The sequence below is a fragment of the Typopeltis vanoorti genome, chromosome 26, assembly GCF_054136105.1.
Source record: "Typopeltis vanoorti isolate ZY-2024b chromosome 26, IOZ_Tvanoo_1.0, whole genome shotgun sequence".
Classification (NCBI taxonomy): domain Eukaryota; kingdom Metazoa; phylum Arthropoda; class Arachnida; order Uropygi; family Thelyphonidae; genus Typopeltis; species Typopeltis vanoorti.
Window position 1 is genome coordinate 29,447,925 of NC_143574.1, and position 16,899 is coordinate 29,464,823.

General features: G+C 35.1%; 1 protein-coding gene across 1 annotated transcript in view; it reads left to right on the forward strand.

Moving 5' to 3' along the window:
- Ublcp1 (Ubiquitin-like domain-containing C-terminal domain phosphatase 1) overlaps positions 1-16,899 on the forward strand; it is a 114,860-nt gene that overhangs the window by 3,450 nt on the left and 94,511 nt on the right. The window contains exon 2 of the mRNA XM_090414901.1: positions 12,085-12,378. Within this exon, the coding sequence (XP_090271027.1) occupies positions 12,085-12,378 (294 nt within the window). The remainder of the gene's footprint in view (positions 1-12,084; positions 12,379-16,899) is intronic.

A 16,899-nucleotide genomic window follows, 5' to 3' on the forward strand; every position in this document is an offset into this window, starting at 1 on the left:
TAATAATTTTTAATTCTTATTTAAGAGCTTGCTCATTAGAGCAAATTGTTATAGTTCTGTTTTTGAACTTGAAGTCATTAACACTCTCAAAGTATATTACACTGGTGTAAATGATGCTGTCTTACATAAGGAAGGCAAATATTAGGAGAATCAAAGAAGGTACTGAGAGGAAACAGAAACCGACAGAACTATTATCAGTAGGGACATGGAATGTATGAACATTTTGGATGTTCATACATTCCATGTATGAACATCCAAAAACTAGAATCATCCAAAATCAGAAAAACTAGAATTACTTTGCGAGGAAATTAAGAGATATCGATGTGAAATGCTAGGACTGGCAGAAATGTGGTGGATATCATCAGGAGAGATAAATGGATGTGAAGTCATATGATCGGGGCATGACACCACGCAAGAAGAAGGCGTTGGCTTCCTTTTTAACAAAAGAGCTAGAGCGGCACTGTTAGGCTAACAAACCCATTAGTGAATGAATCATAGTAGCAAGATTTCAAGCAAAACCATTTAGCATATCAATAGTCCAGATATATGCACCCACATCTGACAGCAGAGGAGAATATTGATTTATTTTACAAAGATCTGACAGAGACGATATAAACAATACCAAAAAAAAAATATATATAATTATTGAAGGAGACTGGAATGCCAAAATTGAAATAGAAAATGATGGTTGGGAAAGCATCCTGGGAAAATATGGTTTTGGAGAAAGAAATGAATGAGGTGAAAAAATGTTAGAATTTGCTGTGGACCATGAGATAATGATCTGTAACACAAGATTCCAGCAAAAGGAGTACAGAAATGATCAATTGATGGGAAAACCAAGAACATGATTGATATGATTACGATTAAAAGAAGATGGATAACATAAGTACAACAGTGCCTAACTTTTCAAGGAGCGGATATAGATTCAGATCATATCTTAGTGATTGCAAACTTCAAGTTGAAATTAAAAAGAAAATATAAACTCCATCATCAGAAACGAAGCGATACAGCAAAAAATAAGTGAAGCAGAAATAGGAAGAAGGTACAGAACAGTAGAACCAGAAGAAAAGATCAAGGAGAAGTGGATTAGACAAGAAACACCGAAGTTGGTGCAGGAGAAGAGAATGTTGAAGATAAAAAAAGATACTTCAGAACAAATAGAGGAGCAATATAGAAGAAAATGTAATGAGGTGAAAAAAGCAGTCAGAATGGATAAGATGAAATGGTTAGAAATAGGAAAAAGGTATAGAACAGTGTTAGAACCAGAAGATGCAATAATATAGAACAGCACTATGGAGAGCATAAAGCTAGGGAGGTGTACAAAATTATTAGAACCATTAATAGAAGGTGGCAACCAAAACAGATGACAATTAAAAATGAAATCGGCAAAGTATTGATAAATAAAGATAAAATTGTACAACAGTGGACAATATACTGTAGTGAGCTGTGTGAAGAAAAACTAGAATTAGATGAAGTTAGGAAACTGATTGAAGAATTGAAGCAGATATCACCACCAGGTAATGAGTATGACATGGACATTTTAAGAGGCGATAGAAAAAGTAGTAGGAAGGCTAAAACACAACAAAAGTCCTGGTAATGATAACATCACTGCAGAAATGATAAGTAAGATGGGAAGAACGAGAGGCCATCCCTGGAAATTCTATGAAGGTATGGTGAAGAAAGTGGGAGGAGTAGATTTTTTACATGGAGAGTTGTTGGTGAGTGGAATTCACTTCTGGAGTGCTGCGGGAATGCAAGCGGTGTAAATGATTTCAAGGAGCCTCTACATATGAGTTGCTCAGTCATGAAGTTACTTCATGCACAAACTTTGTTTGCTTACACTTGAAAAAAAGATTAAACCAAGAATATAATTTCTTGGCATCTTTAATTTATAGTATAATCAAGTGGAAAAAAACTTTCAACAAAGACTTGTTGCTGGTTGAATGGTCCTCCCACAATGAGTCAAATGATTCCATGGGGGGGGGGGGGTTAGTGTAATAATAATATATAATGAGATAGTGCTTAGTATCTTCATAGATTTGGCTTCCATAATTGTATATCATTAAAGGTCATACAGAGATGCTTACTTTAGAGGGACAGGTTTCTGCATATCCCTGAAGAGTACCAGGGGTTTTACATAGTGCTCAAAGAAGCTATGTATGCCCACACTTCATAAAACCGAGCCTGGCAATGTGCCAAGAATAGTCAATTCATGCGGAAGGGAAGAAAGAAAGAAAAGATTTACGAATTGGTCACCAACATGTGAAATCACGTGCTTTATGTGTAAATTTTCCAATTGTAAAAGCAGAATAGTTACCACTTTATGAACTAGAATTTTTATAAAAGAAAAGTGAATTTTCTTACATATAATAATAAACTCTCATCCTACGAAACACATTGATTCCCCTAATATCGGAATGGATTCTCCTTCTCCTGCCATGTGCAGAAGTGTCGAAAGAGCGCATCTGTGGGCATACAGTATAAGGCTATTGGTGTCCACACCCTCAGAGGAAAGTTCAGCCTCTGTGGTAATACTAGGCCCCAACTTGGTGGTAGATGCATTTGATTGTGCAGTGTGAGGTCTTTGCTTGTTGTAGATGTGAACTGGCCAGAATCCATATTTAAGCTCCAGTCCAAAGTCTCAGTTACTCTTTTCTTGATTTCTTTGAGCATGCAATATTTGATATAATTTTTCTCATAGCTTTAAAATGGTTATTCTGCAGACTGGCTGCCACTAGATCACACTTAATGGTACTGCCCAAACTTATTGGTGGGTAGCTGCCAAGGCTTGCAATCTGGGTAAAAATCTTCATGTATGAATTAGCAGAAAATCCATTATATGAAAGAATTAGAAAAGAATATGGTAATGTATTCTTTGCTAATTCTTTCATTTCTCTCTCCCAGTTTCATCTCACCTTAAACAACAACTATGAAAACTCAAGCAAAGAGAACATGCAGAAAAAGGTAAATCTGACAAAAACCTTTTAGATCCCTTTATGAATATTAATCTTATTTCTCATCTCAGTAATTCAGATGTCCTTTTCAATCTGTAGCCAACAAATTGATTGGACAAGTAAAAGGAGGGTGATCCTAATGGGAAACTTTAATTATAGAATGTAGATCAAAAGAAAAAGTATTGTGTGGAAATAAAGAACAAGGAGAGTAAATTTCTAGAGTTCTGAAGAATAACTAACTAACATTTGGTCTTGTTGGCAGAGTGGTTAGCATATCTGCTCTCCAACCAACAGGTTGTGGATTTGTATTCTGCCATGTACATGGATGTTTGTAATTGTCTCTAGGTGGGAGATGAATTTCATTGTCTATTGTGAGACCAATGTCCTACTTGTTGGAGGACTGAAGTGACTTGAAAAAGTTCCTTGTTTAGGCTCTAGAGCTGGGTTTTCAGAATAGGTAAAAAAATAAATAAAAAATAGAAAAAAATTTAATTAAATTTATAAAAACAGGAAAAAATCCATAGCCCACCCACAATACAAATGTACAAAATAACCTTTTGTGGGTGGGTGCTACATAAAAAAAAAAAAAACCTTAAGCAGCATATGATGGAAGCAACACAATGTTTTAGGGTGTTGAATTTGGTGAGTGGGATCAAGAGATACTAACTTTGGAAGTGCCAATCATGAAGAGATATGTATGGAATTAGAAAGTGAGTGATTATGAGAATCTTTGTATTCAGCTAGCATCAGAACTATGGGGGATGATCAGATGTGGACTGTAAGAAGTTGATATAACATAGACATTGGTGTTAGGACAGATCTGACACTAGAAATAAATGGTGAAATTAGGAAGTATTTCAGGGAGAATGTAAGATAGTTATTAGTGATCAAATATGAGGAGTATAAAATAGGCTAAAAAAGTTACAAGCATGGTTACAAAAGTTACAAAAAAGTTACAAGGTTAAGACAAAAAAATGCATTATTAGAGAGGATTGGAGAGTCAGCTCTAAGAGAATTCTTCCACTGTGTGGCAGACAAGTGCAAGAAACTTATGGAAGGGTGATTCTTGTGGTTGATGTTGTTAAGCAGAGTGACAATAGCAATTGATGGATTTAATGGGCACTCCATTAGTATGAATCTGTTAGATATCTTGGTGTGAATTCTTGCTGTGCATCACATAGAAGGGAGTAAATATCAGAGTGACTAGATGTGAAAAAAAAAAACCCAGAGGTGTATGATATATTAAGTGAACTGAATGTTAATAAGATGGAATGGATACATATTACCATGTATTCATAGAAATTTGCAAGGGATGACCATACTCTTGCTCTTGACTGTTGTTTAATGAGAGTTTTGTAATAGGGAGAATTTCCAAGGACTAGAATAAAATAGTGCTGATACATAAAAGTAGGCTAGAGCAGTGTCTATAATTTTTTACAGTTATAGGCCCATCTACATATTTGAAGTTATAGTTAAGGCATTGGGGACAGTTCAGAAAGCTCATTTGGTATCAACAGTGCCCTTTAGTTGGAAAGATTTGGGTTTGAATTCCATCCAGGATAAATAAATAAAAAAGTTCTCAGAACAAACATAGTGGCTAGTCAGAATATAGTGCTCTGTGACCATCAATTGACTTGGGATTGTAAAAAATAGATCTTGTGTTAGCAGTCTGCTTGTAATTTATGATAAACATTCCTATTATAAAATATGCTGGCTAAGGGAGACTCATGTGTGATATTCTTGGACTTTGTAAAGTCATTTGATAGATTACTGCATGGTAAGTTGGTATACAAGCTGTGGAAGATAGGAATAGATAACAGATTCATTAGATGGATAGTAGACTGGCTCTCTAAATGATACTAGCAAGTTGTGTATTCGAGGGAAAAGTGTCCCAGAAAAGGAAGATAACCAGTGAAATGCTACAGGACTCTGTAGCATTTCACTGGTTATCTTCCTTTATTAGCAACTTTATTAACAACTTCCTTTATTAGCAACTATGGCTCATTTCTGGGCCGTAGTTGCTAATGTATTTGTTAATGATATTTCATATGGATTGACAGGTGAGGTTCAGTTGTTTGCTGGTGATGTAAAATTGGGGAGAGTTATCAGTAATGCAGAAGTCTTTAGGAAGATTTAAACATAAAATTTCTGGATCCAAATGGCCACATGGATAAAATATATCAAAAATATGTGCCTGGTATCCATATTATTTCTATAATATCCAAAGGTTATATTGACTTCAATGCACACTTCACATCCTTGTAATTATGGACATATATACATTCTTGCCATAAATACTGTTACAACTTCCACACAAGCCTGTGCTGCCCACAGAATTGTGCAAGCCCGGTTCCATTAGTGCCGCTGTGCGCAACCAACATTCATGTGTGTATCAGTAGAGAGAGAGTTGTCTAGCTGTATGGGTTAACATTCAGTGGGGAGATTGGGATCAGCAGGATGTTTGTTTATCAGACTATTAACTGTTATAATGATACAGAAGACATCTGATCGCCAAAGAACAGGTCGAAACACTGCGTTAGGACATTTTGTGAGGACTGTGAAGGCCTGCCTCCGCCGTAATCCTGTGAGATGCAGAAAGTGATGTTTTGCAGAGATGCAGAGGGTGATAAAATCAAAGGCACTTCTCCAGTAGTATGCAAACAACAGACACAGAGTTATCCTCTTCACAGATGAGGTTTTTACCATTGAAGGGGTGTTTAATCACCAAAATGACTGGTGATTATTTTGGTGATTAAACTGGACACCCAGAATTCAGAGAGGTCATACCCCATCAGTGATGGTTTGGTGGGGGGATGGGCATGTTTCAGGGATACTTTCAGGCATTCATGAAGGTAAAAGGGGGGACATTTCAAACATTGAGTGCAACAATATGCATATTATACATGTGGTTTGTATGTGCTGTTCAAGTTGTAAGCATTTATGGCTACACTAAGTACACATTCAGACCACTATAGTGGTAAATGTTAAGGTAAATATACATAGTACAGTGTACTGCTAGCCACTGGAACTGTACTTCAGGAAGTGGGTGAAATTTTTGATCTGGAAGGGGGGGGGTTGATTCTTGACAGTAGTCTCATGTTGTTTGTTCAGAGAACACTTGACAAGTGTTGTGAAACTACACAACATATTGCTGTAACAATGGAGAACATACTGACAAGTAAAGATAAGGAGGTGATTGAACCTGCATAGCTGACTTCTTGTAGTAGGAAGTTTTTTCTTGTTAAAAAGTTAATTATACTGAATAAATTACTTTGCTGTTTTTATCCTTAACCCAAGTGTTAGCAAATGAGTTTGCACATGAAATAACATCATAACTAGACTACCTCTTCATAACTAGAAAACCTCTTCACAGATGAGGTTTTTACCATTGAAGGGGTGTTTAATCACCAAAATGACTGGTGATTATTTTGGTGATTAAACTGGACACCCAGAATTCAGAGAGGTCATACCCCATCAGTGATGGTTTGGTGGGGGGATGGGCATGTTTCAGGGATACTTTCAGGCATTCATGAAGGTAAAAGGGGGGACATTTCAAACATTGAGTGCAACAATATGCATATTATACATGTGGTTTGTATGTGCTGTTCAAGTTGTAAGCATTTATGGCTACACTAAGTACACATTCAGACCACTATAGTGGTAAATGTTAAGGTAAATATACATAGTACAGTGTACTGCTAGCCACTGGAACTGTACTTCAGGAAGTGGGTGAAATTTTTGATCTGGAAGGGGGGGGGGTTGATTCTTGACAGTAGTCTCATGTTGTTTGTTCAGAGAACACTTGACAAGTGTTGTGAAACTACACAACATATTGCTGTAACAATGGAGAACATACTGACAAGTAAAGATAAGGAGGTGATTGAACCTGCATAGCTGACTTCTTGTAGTAGGAAGTTTTTTCTTGTTAAAAAGTTAATTATACTGAATAAATTACTTTGCTGTTTTTATCCTTAACCCAAGTGTTAGCAAATGAGTTTGCACATGAAATAACATCATAACTAGACTAAGCTGTCTGTCTCTATAGCCAAGAAGTCTAATTATGATGTTACTTTGCATGTAAACTTGTATTTTCATACTTAGATAAAGAATAAAAACAATAATATAATTTCTTGTTAAGTATAACTCATTGGACCACACATAGCCATGCAAATTTGGTCATATCATTTTCATTGTGATGTGCAAACTCAGGAGAAGTTCCAGAGACTGTACCAAAGCTATCATTAGTCTATATATCCAAGGCACATCTGAAAAACTAACAAAAATCCTTAAAAAATACAACCTTACAACCACCTCCAGGTATTATAAAAAATTAGCATCTCTTACTTAAAATAAAGAGCTTAAAATAAAGGCTTTGAAATAATGTGGGATTTAATATCACCTTAATTTAAATAAAATTAGCATCTCTTATCCACTCCACCAAAGACCAGCCACAGTCCCTAGACCTGCCAGATGTTTACTAGGTCTCTTGTAGAAAAGGCAGAACACTCATCATCAGAATTGTTGTTTTTAGAGAAACTTGTGCCATAGTTCTGTACAATATATACATGAAAACACAAGATAAAAGTATTATTTATTAAATATACTACCATATATTTCAGTCTGAAATTAACAGGCCATCTGTTAATTTCAGAGCCGCATGCTGTTAAATCACCAATAGTGCTATGCTTTAACTAAAGAAAAGGTTAATCATAACAGTGTAAAAATAAGTTGCATATATATATATATATATATATATATATATATATATATATATGTAGAAAGTTTTTTACCTTGGGTGGTAAAAACTTTCTACATCTATCTCTCATCCTGAGATTTTTATCTAATAAGGTCAAAGCACCTTATGGTAGCTTGTTTTGGTAAAATACTTATAAGCTCTGTATTCTCCCACTGATGAGACCTCAATAAAGGTCGAAACCGGTCTGGGTAGTGGCCCCTTGCCTTTAATGCATAGCATCATACATCTCCTCAAGGAGATGGGCTTTGCATTAAGGGTAAATATTAAGAATAGTGATCAGAGCTTATTACCTTTACCACGAGTTGCCTAGACTTGTACTACTTTACAGGTCACCTAGACTTGCAATACATGCAGGGGCAAACTTAACTTATTTGTCTGTTTGCTTACTTGGGAAATGGAGTAAAACCAGGTTTAAAATAGCTTGGCATCTTTAACATATATATATATATATATATATATATATATATATATATCTGATGATATATAAATAGATCATCAGATAGATGTAATATCTAGTTAGTTTCTTAAGACCTTGTCTATAAAATACCATTCTTGGTTCAATATAATTTAAAAAAAAAAAAAAAGCTTTCATGATGTGTTATTCTAATCAAACTTTCCCATATTTTTGATAAGGATAGGCAGTCATACTGTTCAATTTAGGTTAGTGAAGCATGGCTTCAGCATTCTCCTTAAATAAGCATTCAAATTTGTACTGACATTTATGTAGAAAGTGTGTTTCAGACCAAAAAATGTTGTGGTCTGCCTATATTCTGTGCTGAGCTAATCCAGATTTATTGGATTTGTTGTGGAAAATATATGAATGATGTTCTTATGTTCTTTTTTTCTATTGAGCACCCAGTTTGTCCAAAGTAGGAAAGATGGCAGTCACATGGAACTTGGTATACACCTGAAAGAGACATAGAAGAACGTTTAAAATCATATTTCTTCAGAATTCTTGAAATCGGTTCTGAAATGCCAGAGAGGTATGGGATTGGGACTCTACATATCGATTCCTTGTTATTTGGGTTAGGTTTGGAGGAGTCAAAGAGATATTGTGTAGTCCTTTCTGAGAAGCCATTTAATTTCATATATTGTTAGATATTTGCGAGTTCTTGTAAAGGATGAGGAGTTGAACAATTAGTCTTAAGCTCACGAGAAGGATGGTGTGCAGATTGTTGAAGAATAATGTCAAGTGAAAGGGGATTTTCTATAAACTGATGTTTCTTAAATTACCTGATGGGGAGCAGATGAGAAGAATATCTAGGAACGATAATTTGTTGTCTCTTTCAACTTCTATAGTGAATTTGATACGATGGTGTCAAGTATATATAGTAGCTAAAAACATTATCTATATTGTGAAGCCATATTGTTTATTATCGTTTCTAGACATTCTTCTCATCTTCTCGCCATCAGGTAATTTAACAACATCAATTTATAGAAAACCCACTTTCACTGGATTTAATTCGACAAGCTAAGACTAATTGTTCAACTCATCATTTACAAGAACTTTCAAATATCAAACAATATATGACATCAAATGGCTTCTCAGAAAGGACTACATGACATCTGTTTGACTCCTATTAATCATCTCTGGCATTTCAGAGCCGATTTCAAGAATTCTGAAGATATATGATTTAGTAGCGACTTTTATTCCTATTAATAAACTCTCGACATATTTCCCCCTCTTCTAAAGATGAATGCTCTCCTATGTCTCTTCCAGGTGTATACCAAGCTCCATGTGACTGCATTCTTTTCTACCTTGGACAAACTGGATGCTCAATAGAAAAAATCATGTTTTCCACAAAAAAACTGGTAAATCTGAATTAGCTCAACATGGAGTAGAAGCTGAAGCCATGCTTCACTGTCTTAACTTGAATTGTAATGACTGCCTGTCCCTATCAAAAATATGGTGAAGCTTGATTAGAATAACACATCATTAAAGTTATTTTTTTTTTTCAATTACTATTGAACCAACTAGATACTACATTTATCTAATAATGTATTGAGTATGATATAAGTTTTATTTATATGTGCATGCAATTTATTTTGATGCCGTTATGATTAACATTTTCTTCAGTTGAAGCATAGCGTTATTGGTGATTTAAATCTTATGGCGCTATTTTGAATAAATCAATTGTTTGCATTCTGCCTTGCAAAACAACTATTATTTAAACCACTGATGATGGTCTGTTAATTTCACGCTGAAATATATGGCAATGTATTTAATAAATAATACTTTTACCTTGTGTTTTCATGTATATATTGTATACAACATCAGAATTGCTGAATATAAAGACTTATGTCTTTATATTCAGCAGTGAATATAAAGTGGCGGAAATAGTCTCCACTATTTTCACCACTGCAGCCACTCAGGACTTGCTGTGCATGCTTTGGATACCTACCATAGAATATGCTGGAAGAAGGCCACTTTTTACTCCATTGCAGCAACTTTTCCTTGAATCTGCTTCTGCTTTAAGAAACTAGCTTAATCTCAATAAATCTGTTTGCATGAAACTGCTGCAATTTTGGGAAGCTCTCATCCTTACCTCAGCCCAATTTAGCCCACTAGATGGCACTGTTTAGAACTTTAGGCCTACTCCCAGTTGACATGATTCAGCCTCATTACTTAATGTAGTGCCTGCGTGTGCATATCTTATTATATTTTGTTCCCTGATGATAGCAATTTGACTTTGCTAAAATATTGAAAGTATTGATTAAATATATTTTAGTTAATATATTAGTGTACTAATATTTTTAATTGTAATTAAAAAATACATTAATGAATAGTCCGTATATAAGCCTTACCACCAGACTTATTATTTATATCTAAACAGTATATTTAAATGTTATCTGCTGTTACTTATTATTGTTATTATTATTACCACCCCAAGACCTCATGGAGTCAAAGACTCATCTGGGAGGTCCTTTTATCACACACACACACACACATCTCATCATATCGTGTCTTAAACACACTCAAACTCCTTGCAGACACCACACTCTCAGGCAAGGCATTCCAGTCATTCACAACTCTGCACAAAAAAACCTGTCTCTCACTCTCCTACTCACACTCTCTTTATACAGTTTCCAGGGATGACCTCTGGTTCTCCCCTGATCTCCCACTATTCTCTGTAGAACTTCTCCACATTGATCTTATAACAAACCTTACCAACTTGTAGGTCTCTATCATATCTCCTCTCTTCCTCCGGTCCACCTGACTCTGCAAATTGCATCTTCTCAATCTTTCCTCATACTCGACATTCCAGAGGTCAGAAACTACCTTAGTCAGTCACCTTTGGACCCTTTCCAACATCTCTTCATCCTTCTGAAAACCTGGTGACCAAATCTGTGCACAATAGTCCATGTGTGGCCTAATCAAAGCCTTATACACCGGAACAAGAATCTCCCTATTTCTACATGTCAGTGTCCTCCGCATCATTCCCAGAAGCCTTTGTGTTGTCTTCACCATTTTGGTGATGTGTCCCCTTAATTTTAGATCCTTATCCACTATCACCCCCAGATCTCTTATTTCCTCTACCTCCAACAATATATTCTCACCAAGCATTAATTCTGCATCCCATACTTTTGGCAGATCATTTTATGATGTACATTAAATAACTGAAAACTGGTCATGGTGTATTGAATTAAAAAATTGAATTACTAAACTTGAGCTTGGATGTCTGAATATCACTTGCATGATAAACTTATTTTTGTAGTTGTATATTGTACTTATTTCCAAAGGAGACTCAGTTTGTGCACTAATGTTAAAAAGAAACTTTAACAAGTGTTATTCTGAAACCTCCCTACTAAATAACTCAATTTCCAAGGGGAGGAGAGTTGAAGGTGGGCTGCCATCATTCTATCGACCATAAATGCATGTGCAGAAATGAGTTCTTCAAATCTACTTTGAAATATGCCTACAAGTTTTGCTGTGCAGAAAATAGTGATAATTTCCTGGAATTCACGATTTATCTTTCTCATTGATCTAAGTCTTCATTCTAAAGCCAAAGACTTACTGAGAAAAAGTTAGAAATATGTTTGTTATGAACCTGAAACACCGCATGTCTTTATGCCTGTAGTTAACTAATATGAGGTTGACTACCATCGTAAAGACATGCGGTGAGGACCCTATCTCTTTCACATATTGTTCTAAGTATTCATGACTGTAGATCTGTGTGTTCATGGGATAATCAAGAGATCATTGTATGTTAATGAATAGTAGAAATAGTGTATAAACTGAAATCAGGATTTGTATACTTGTCAGAAAAATGAAGATTATTAAGGTTTTTTCCCCCTCAATATAATGAAGTTTGCATGAGGCCTGCAGTTATACCCTTTTCTGTCTTTTAAAAGTTTTTTTTCTTTAATCCTTAGGCAAACCAGCACCAGATGATGTGCAGTTATCTCAACTAAAACTGAAACCACGTACTAAAATAATGATGGTAGGAAGCTTAGAAACAGAAATAGCTGATGTTGTAACACGTCCAGATGATATTCCAGAAGTTGTCAATGACTTTGATATTGATGAAGAAGAAGTTGCTGTGGAAAGTAGGGATATATTTCTAGCTAAAGTTGAGAGAAGAATTAAGGAGTATAATATAAAAATTATGAATGAACCACGTCTGGGTAAAAAACTGCTTGTTCTGGATATTGACTATACCTTATTTGGTAAGTATAATTCTTACAAGTTATAATCACAACTGTAACTATAACTTATTTGGTATAATCTACAAATACAGCTGTTCTCATTACAAAGTCCAAAATTAAGGACTTCAAAAATCAGAGCAGTGTACAGGATACTAATATAGTACTACATGAAAAGTTTATATTATTACTAACTTCCTATCGACAATTTTCCTCCAAAATGCTATCTGCCAGAACTCTAATGTTGTTCATCTTAAATTTCAGTCTTCTAAGGCACCTACAGCTTAAAATCTGTGTAGATCTAGAGGTCTTCTTCTAGAGCTTTTTTCTGCCAGCCCTTCCTCTCATTCTGCTTAAGAGAGCATAATCACCTGATGTTATCTCTTCTCACTCATTCCTGAATTCTAACAATGTAGAATTCCTTCAAAATATCTTCATTTTTGATATGATTCTACCATTGATTCAATCTGATCAACTGTTTTATTTCTAACCTAACTCTAACGTCCATAAGTTAAAACTGGTTTGAAAGCTAGTTTAGTATTTAGATTAATTTTCTCTTATTCCATATAAATTTATTCATTTACCCTCACCATACCAGCTTTGTTACCAATTTCTATATTTTGCCATTTTCACTAAAAGTCGTATCTAAACAGCTGATATGTTTTACTTGTTCTATAGGTTTCCCAATCAGGATGCAGCTGATGTTTTCAATGTTTTTGCCTATTTACATATTCTTTGTCTTCTTATTGCTGATTTTCATGCCATATTTGTTACAGCAGTTTTTCAGTTTAATTAACAAATTCTGAAGACACATGTAATTCAGAAGTACATGTATAACATCATCTACATAAAGTAAAGAACTGAGATTAATATCTCCCATTTTGATATCAGGTTTAATGTCACTGTTCTTCATAAAGTAATCCACATAAATGATGTATAACAGTGGAGATAGTGTTCACCCTTATCTTACATCTGATTTTACATCAGTCATCTTCCTGTACTTCCTTCAGTCTAACTTTACTGAACTACAGCTTGTTTAGTGGATAGGAGTGTTTTTTTTTTTTTGGTGGGAGGGGGGGTGGCACATAGCAAAAGTGACTAAAACAGCTCATCAGATCGTTTGGTTGGTTACTGAAAAATATTTTGACAAGCAGGTTATTGTTCCTCTTTATCGAGCCTTGATAAGACCCCATCTTGACTACTGCATGCAGATCTGGACACCATGGTTTCTTGGTGAAGAGGAGGAGAAAATCCAGAGGCGAGTGAACAAGATGATAGCAGGTCTATGGAATGAACGTTACAAGAACAAGTTGAAGATTTGTGGGTTACAGAAACTGGCTGATAGGCAGAAAAGGGGTGATATGATTGAGATATACAAATTACTGAAGGACTTTTACGAGAAATCTGAATGGAATAGGTTGCCAGAGTCTGTTATGGGTGCCATGACCGTGAATGAGTTCAAAGAAAAGCGTGATAAATACTGCGCAAATGCGTGATAGTTCTTGACATGACGTTTAGGCCTCCCTTGATGAGTCTAAGGACTCCTTGGAGTTACCTATAATAATATAGATTTATATATATTACTTTAATCTCCTGTTCACACCATATAATTGTAGCATTTTGAGTAGCATTCCTCTTAGCACCTTGTCACATGCCTTTTTCAGACCTACAAAACTTCAGTACAAATCTTGTTATATTCTCTTGATTACCCAGCTGTTTGTTGTCAAGTGAAAATCTAATCCTGACAACCTCTTCCACAATTTTATTTGCCTATTTCTCAAGTATGTTTCTGTAACACTCAGCAGAGAAATTTTTCTGTAATTCTCACATTAACTTTTATTTATCTTTTTTTATAGATGGGTACTATAAGAGGTCTGCTTCAATCATCCAGACATCTACTCCAGCTGCCTGTCCACATTTCATGTTTTTGATGGCTTTTTCAACTTGAAATTATTGGTACCTACTTCTGGTGGCACTCTTCTTGAATGTTTTCTGTCTTCTTTCTGTCACATTGTGTTTCATATAACAATCTTTCAGAGTAATTATTCCACACTTAGAATATATTTATCTTTAGTTTCCTTTATCATATATGTATATGATTCCTTTTACGGTACTTTGCTGATAATTATTTTCTGTATTCTTTCCAGCCTTCTCATGACTTTTATTTAGCCACTTTTACACATTACTTTTTAATTTATCCCTGTATGCTCTAAGAGCACTTGCCGACTTACTTTTTAGGAACTTTCATAACACATGTTTAATTTAAGTCTCAGCTTTGGAAGAGTGAAGGGAGTGGAAAGAGGGCAAACTTATTCCTTTGCATAAGAGAGGTTCTAAGACTACAGTAGCAAATTATAGACCAATCAGTATCTCAGGCATGGGTAAAAGTACTAGAAAAATTCATAAAAAAGATAATTTAAGAATAGGTGGATAAAAATATGATACTTTATGAGGGTCAACATGGCTTTGTGAAGGGTCAGTCATGCCTTAGTAATTTACTAACTTTTTATAATAGAGTAATAGCTGAGTTGAATAAAGGAAATGGCTACACAATGATTTTGCTGGATTTTGAAAAGGCATTTGACAGAATACCACATGGAACACTTATGCGAATTAAAACAAATGCGGATGGATATGACACATACTAAAGGTTGACCAACCAACCTCTTGTGTATGGGCCCAACATAAAAAAATTAAAAAAAAATTATTTCCCACTCTGCTGTTTAGATCTCCAACAAGGACCAAATTCCTTTATTTTTGTGTGTGTGTGTGTGGAAAAAATTTTAAGAGAGTGGAGGAAAAATAAAATCATAGGAAATAAAGAATTAACCAGCCTTTTGTATGTTGAAATCAGGTTATTTTTGCTGAAAATGAAGACCAATTACAGAAAAATCTACATGTATTGTACAAAACAATAGAACAGTATGACATGAAAATCTCAATAAATAAAACGAAATCAATAGCATTTCGAGGTAAAGAAATTAAAAGATGCAAGCTAGTCATCCACAACAAAGTAATAGAACAAGTGAACAAATTTAAATATATAGGAAATTACATAAGTCCCAATGGAGAAATGGACATTGCATATAAAAAGCAAAAATTCCTAGCAGCCATTGGAACTTTCAATAGACACTTCAGTAAACAGATGTCTAGAACAACCAAACCAATTCTGAAATATCACAGTGAAACTTGGACTTGGGGGAGAACGAGATAAAAGACAAGTGGAAGCTGCAGAAATGAAGTTCCTAAGACCGCTTGCAGGCTACAAAAGAATAGACAAGATAAGAAATGAAGAAATAAGAAAAAACAGTTACCCATAATTAACATAACAGAAGACATCACAAACTATAGAAAGAACTGGAAATACCACATAGAAAGAATGAATGAGGACAGATGGCCAAATATTTTGGAAATATAAACCAGATGGAGGAGATGGGCAGAAGACTTTTTAAACCCTTGAAAACGTTACAGGCAAACAATTCCCTAATACGGGAAGCCAAGAAGAAGAAGATATTTTTTTCTCATCATTATTATTGAAGTCCTGATATGTACCTTTGGAGTGGGGGGACAGAATATTACGATATTACTACATTTACATTATTAATAACTTCATATCAACAGTTTTTCTCAAAATTAATCTGCTATTTGTCATGACTTCAGTGTTGGCAGATATTACAATACCTATCATATCCATCACCATAGGAGTCCTACAGGAAGATACTTTGGCCCCATATCTCTTCATCATAGCGATTGACTAAATTTTTAAATTAATGCAAGTTAAATCTGGAATCTTTATCAAAGACCCATATATATATATACAGATGCACCTTGAAGACCTGAGGCTTTACAGATGATATAGTCCTCATTAACTCCAACATTACAGATGCCCAAAACCACTTCAGCAGCCTTAGGAGAACTGCAGAAATATTTGGACTAAAAATAAACTCACAAAAAACAAAGATATTAAAACATCAGATAGATGGGCACATCTATATAAATCAAAATGATGACCTTGAAGAAGTAGAGGACTTTGTGTACCTTGGATCACACATCTCAGATTCCTTAACAGACATTAAAACAAGAAAACAGAAATCACTGCAGTTCCAGAGAAGTCTTAATAAAGTATGGAAGTCGAGCCTCATCTCAAAGGAGACGAAGATTCGTCTTTACAAGTGCACCAGCCAGTCTATCTTTCTTTACGGCTCCCAGACCTGGAACATCTCAACAAAAGCAGCAACCAATATTATAAATAGCTTTGGAACAACTCGTGTAAGAAATATCCTGGATTACTCCTGGGAAGACTACATTCCCAACTCTACTATATTAGATGAAACCCAGCAAGATCCTCTAGTCAGTACTGTTCAAAGAAACCAAATAAAATGGCTCGCCCACCAACTCAAACATCTACCCTCTGTACCCTTTGATGCTCTGGTTCTCTACGCCCCTACAGATGGAAAAAGAAAAAGAGGCAGACCCTGAACTCCATATTGGAAATACATCAGCAATATTCTCCCCGTTTCACCCAAACTCTCTGCATCAGAGATC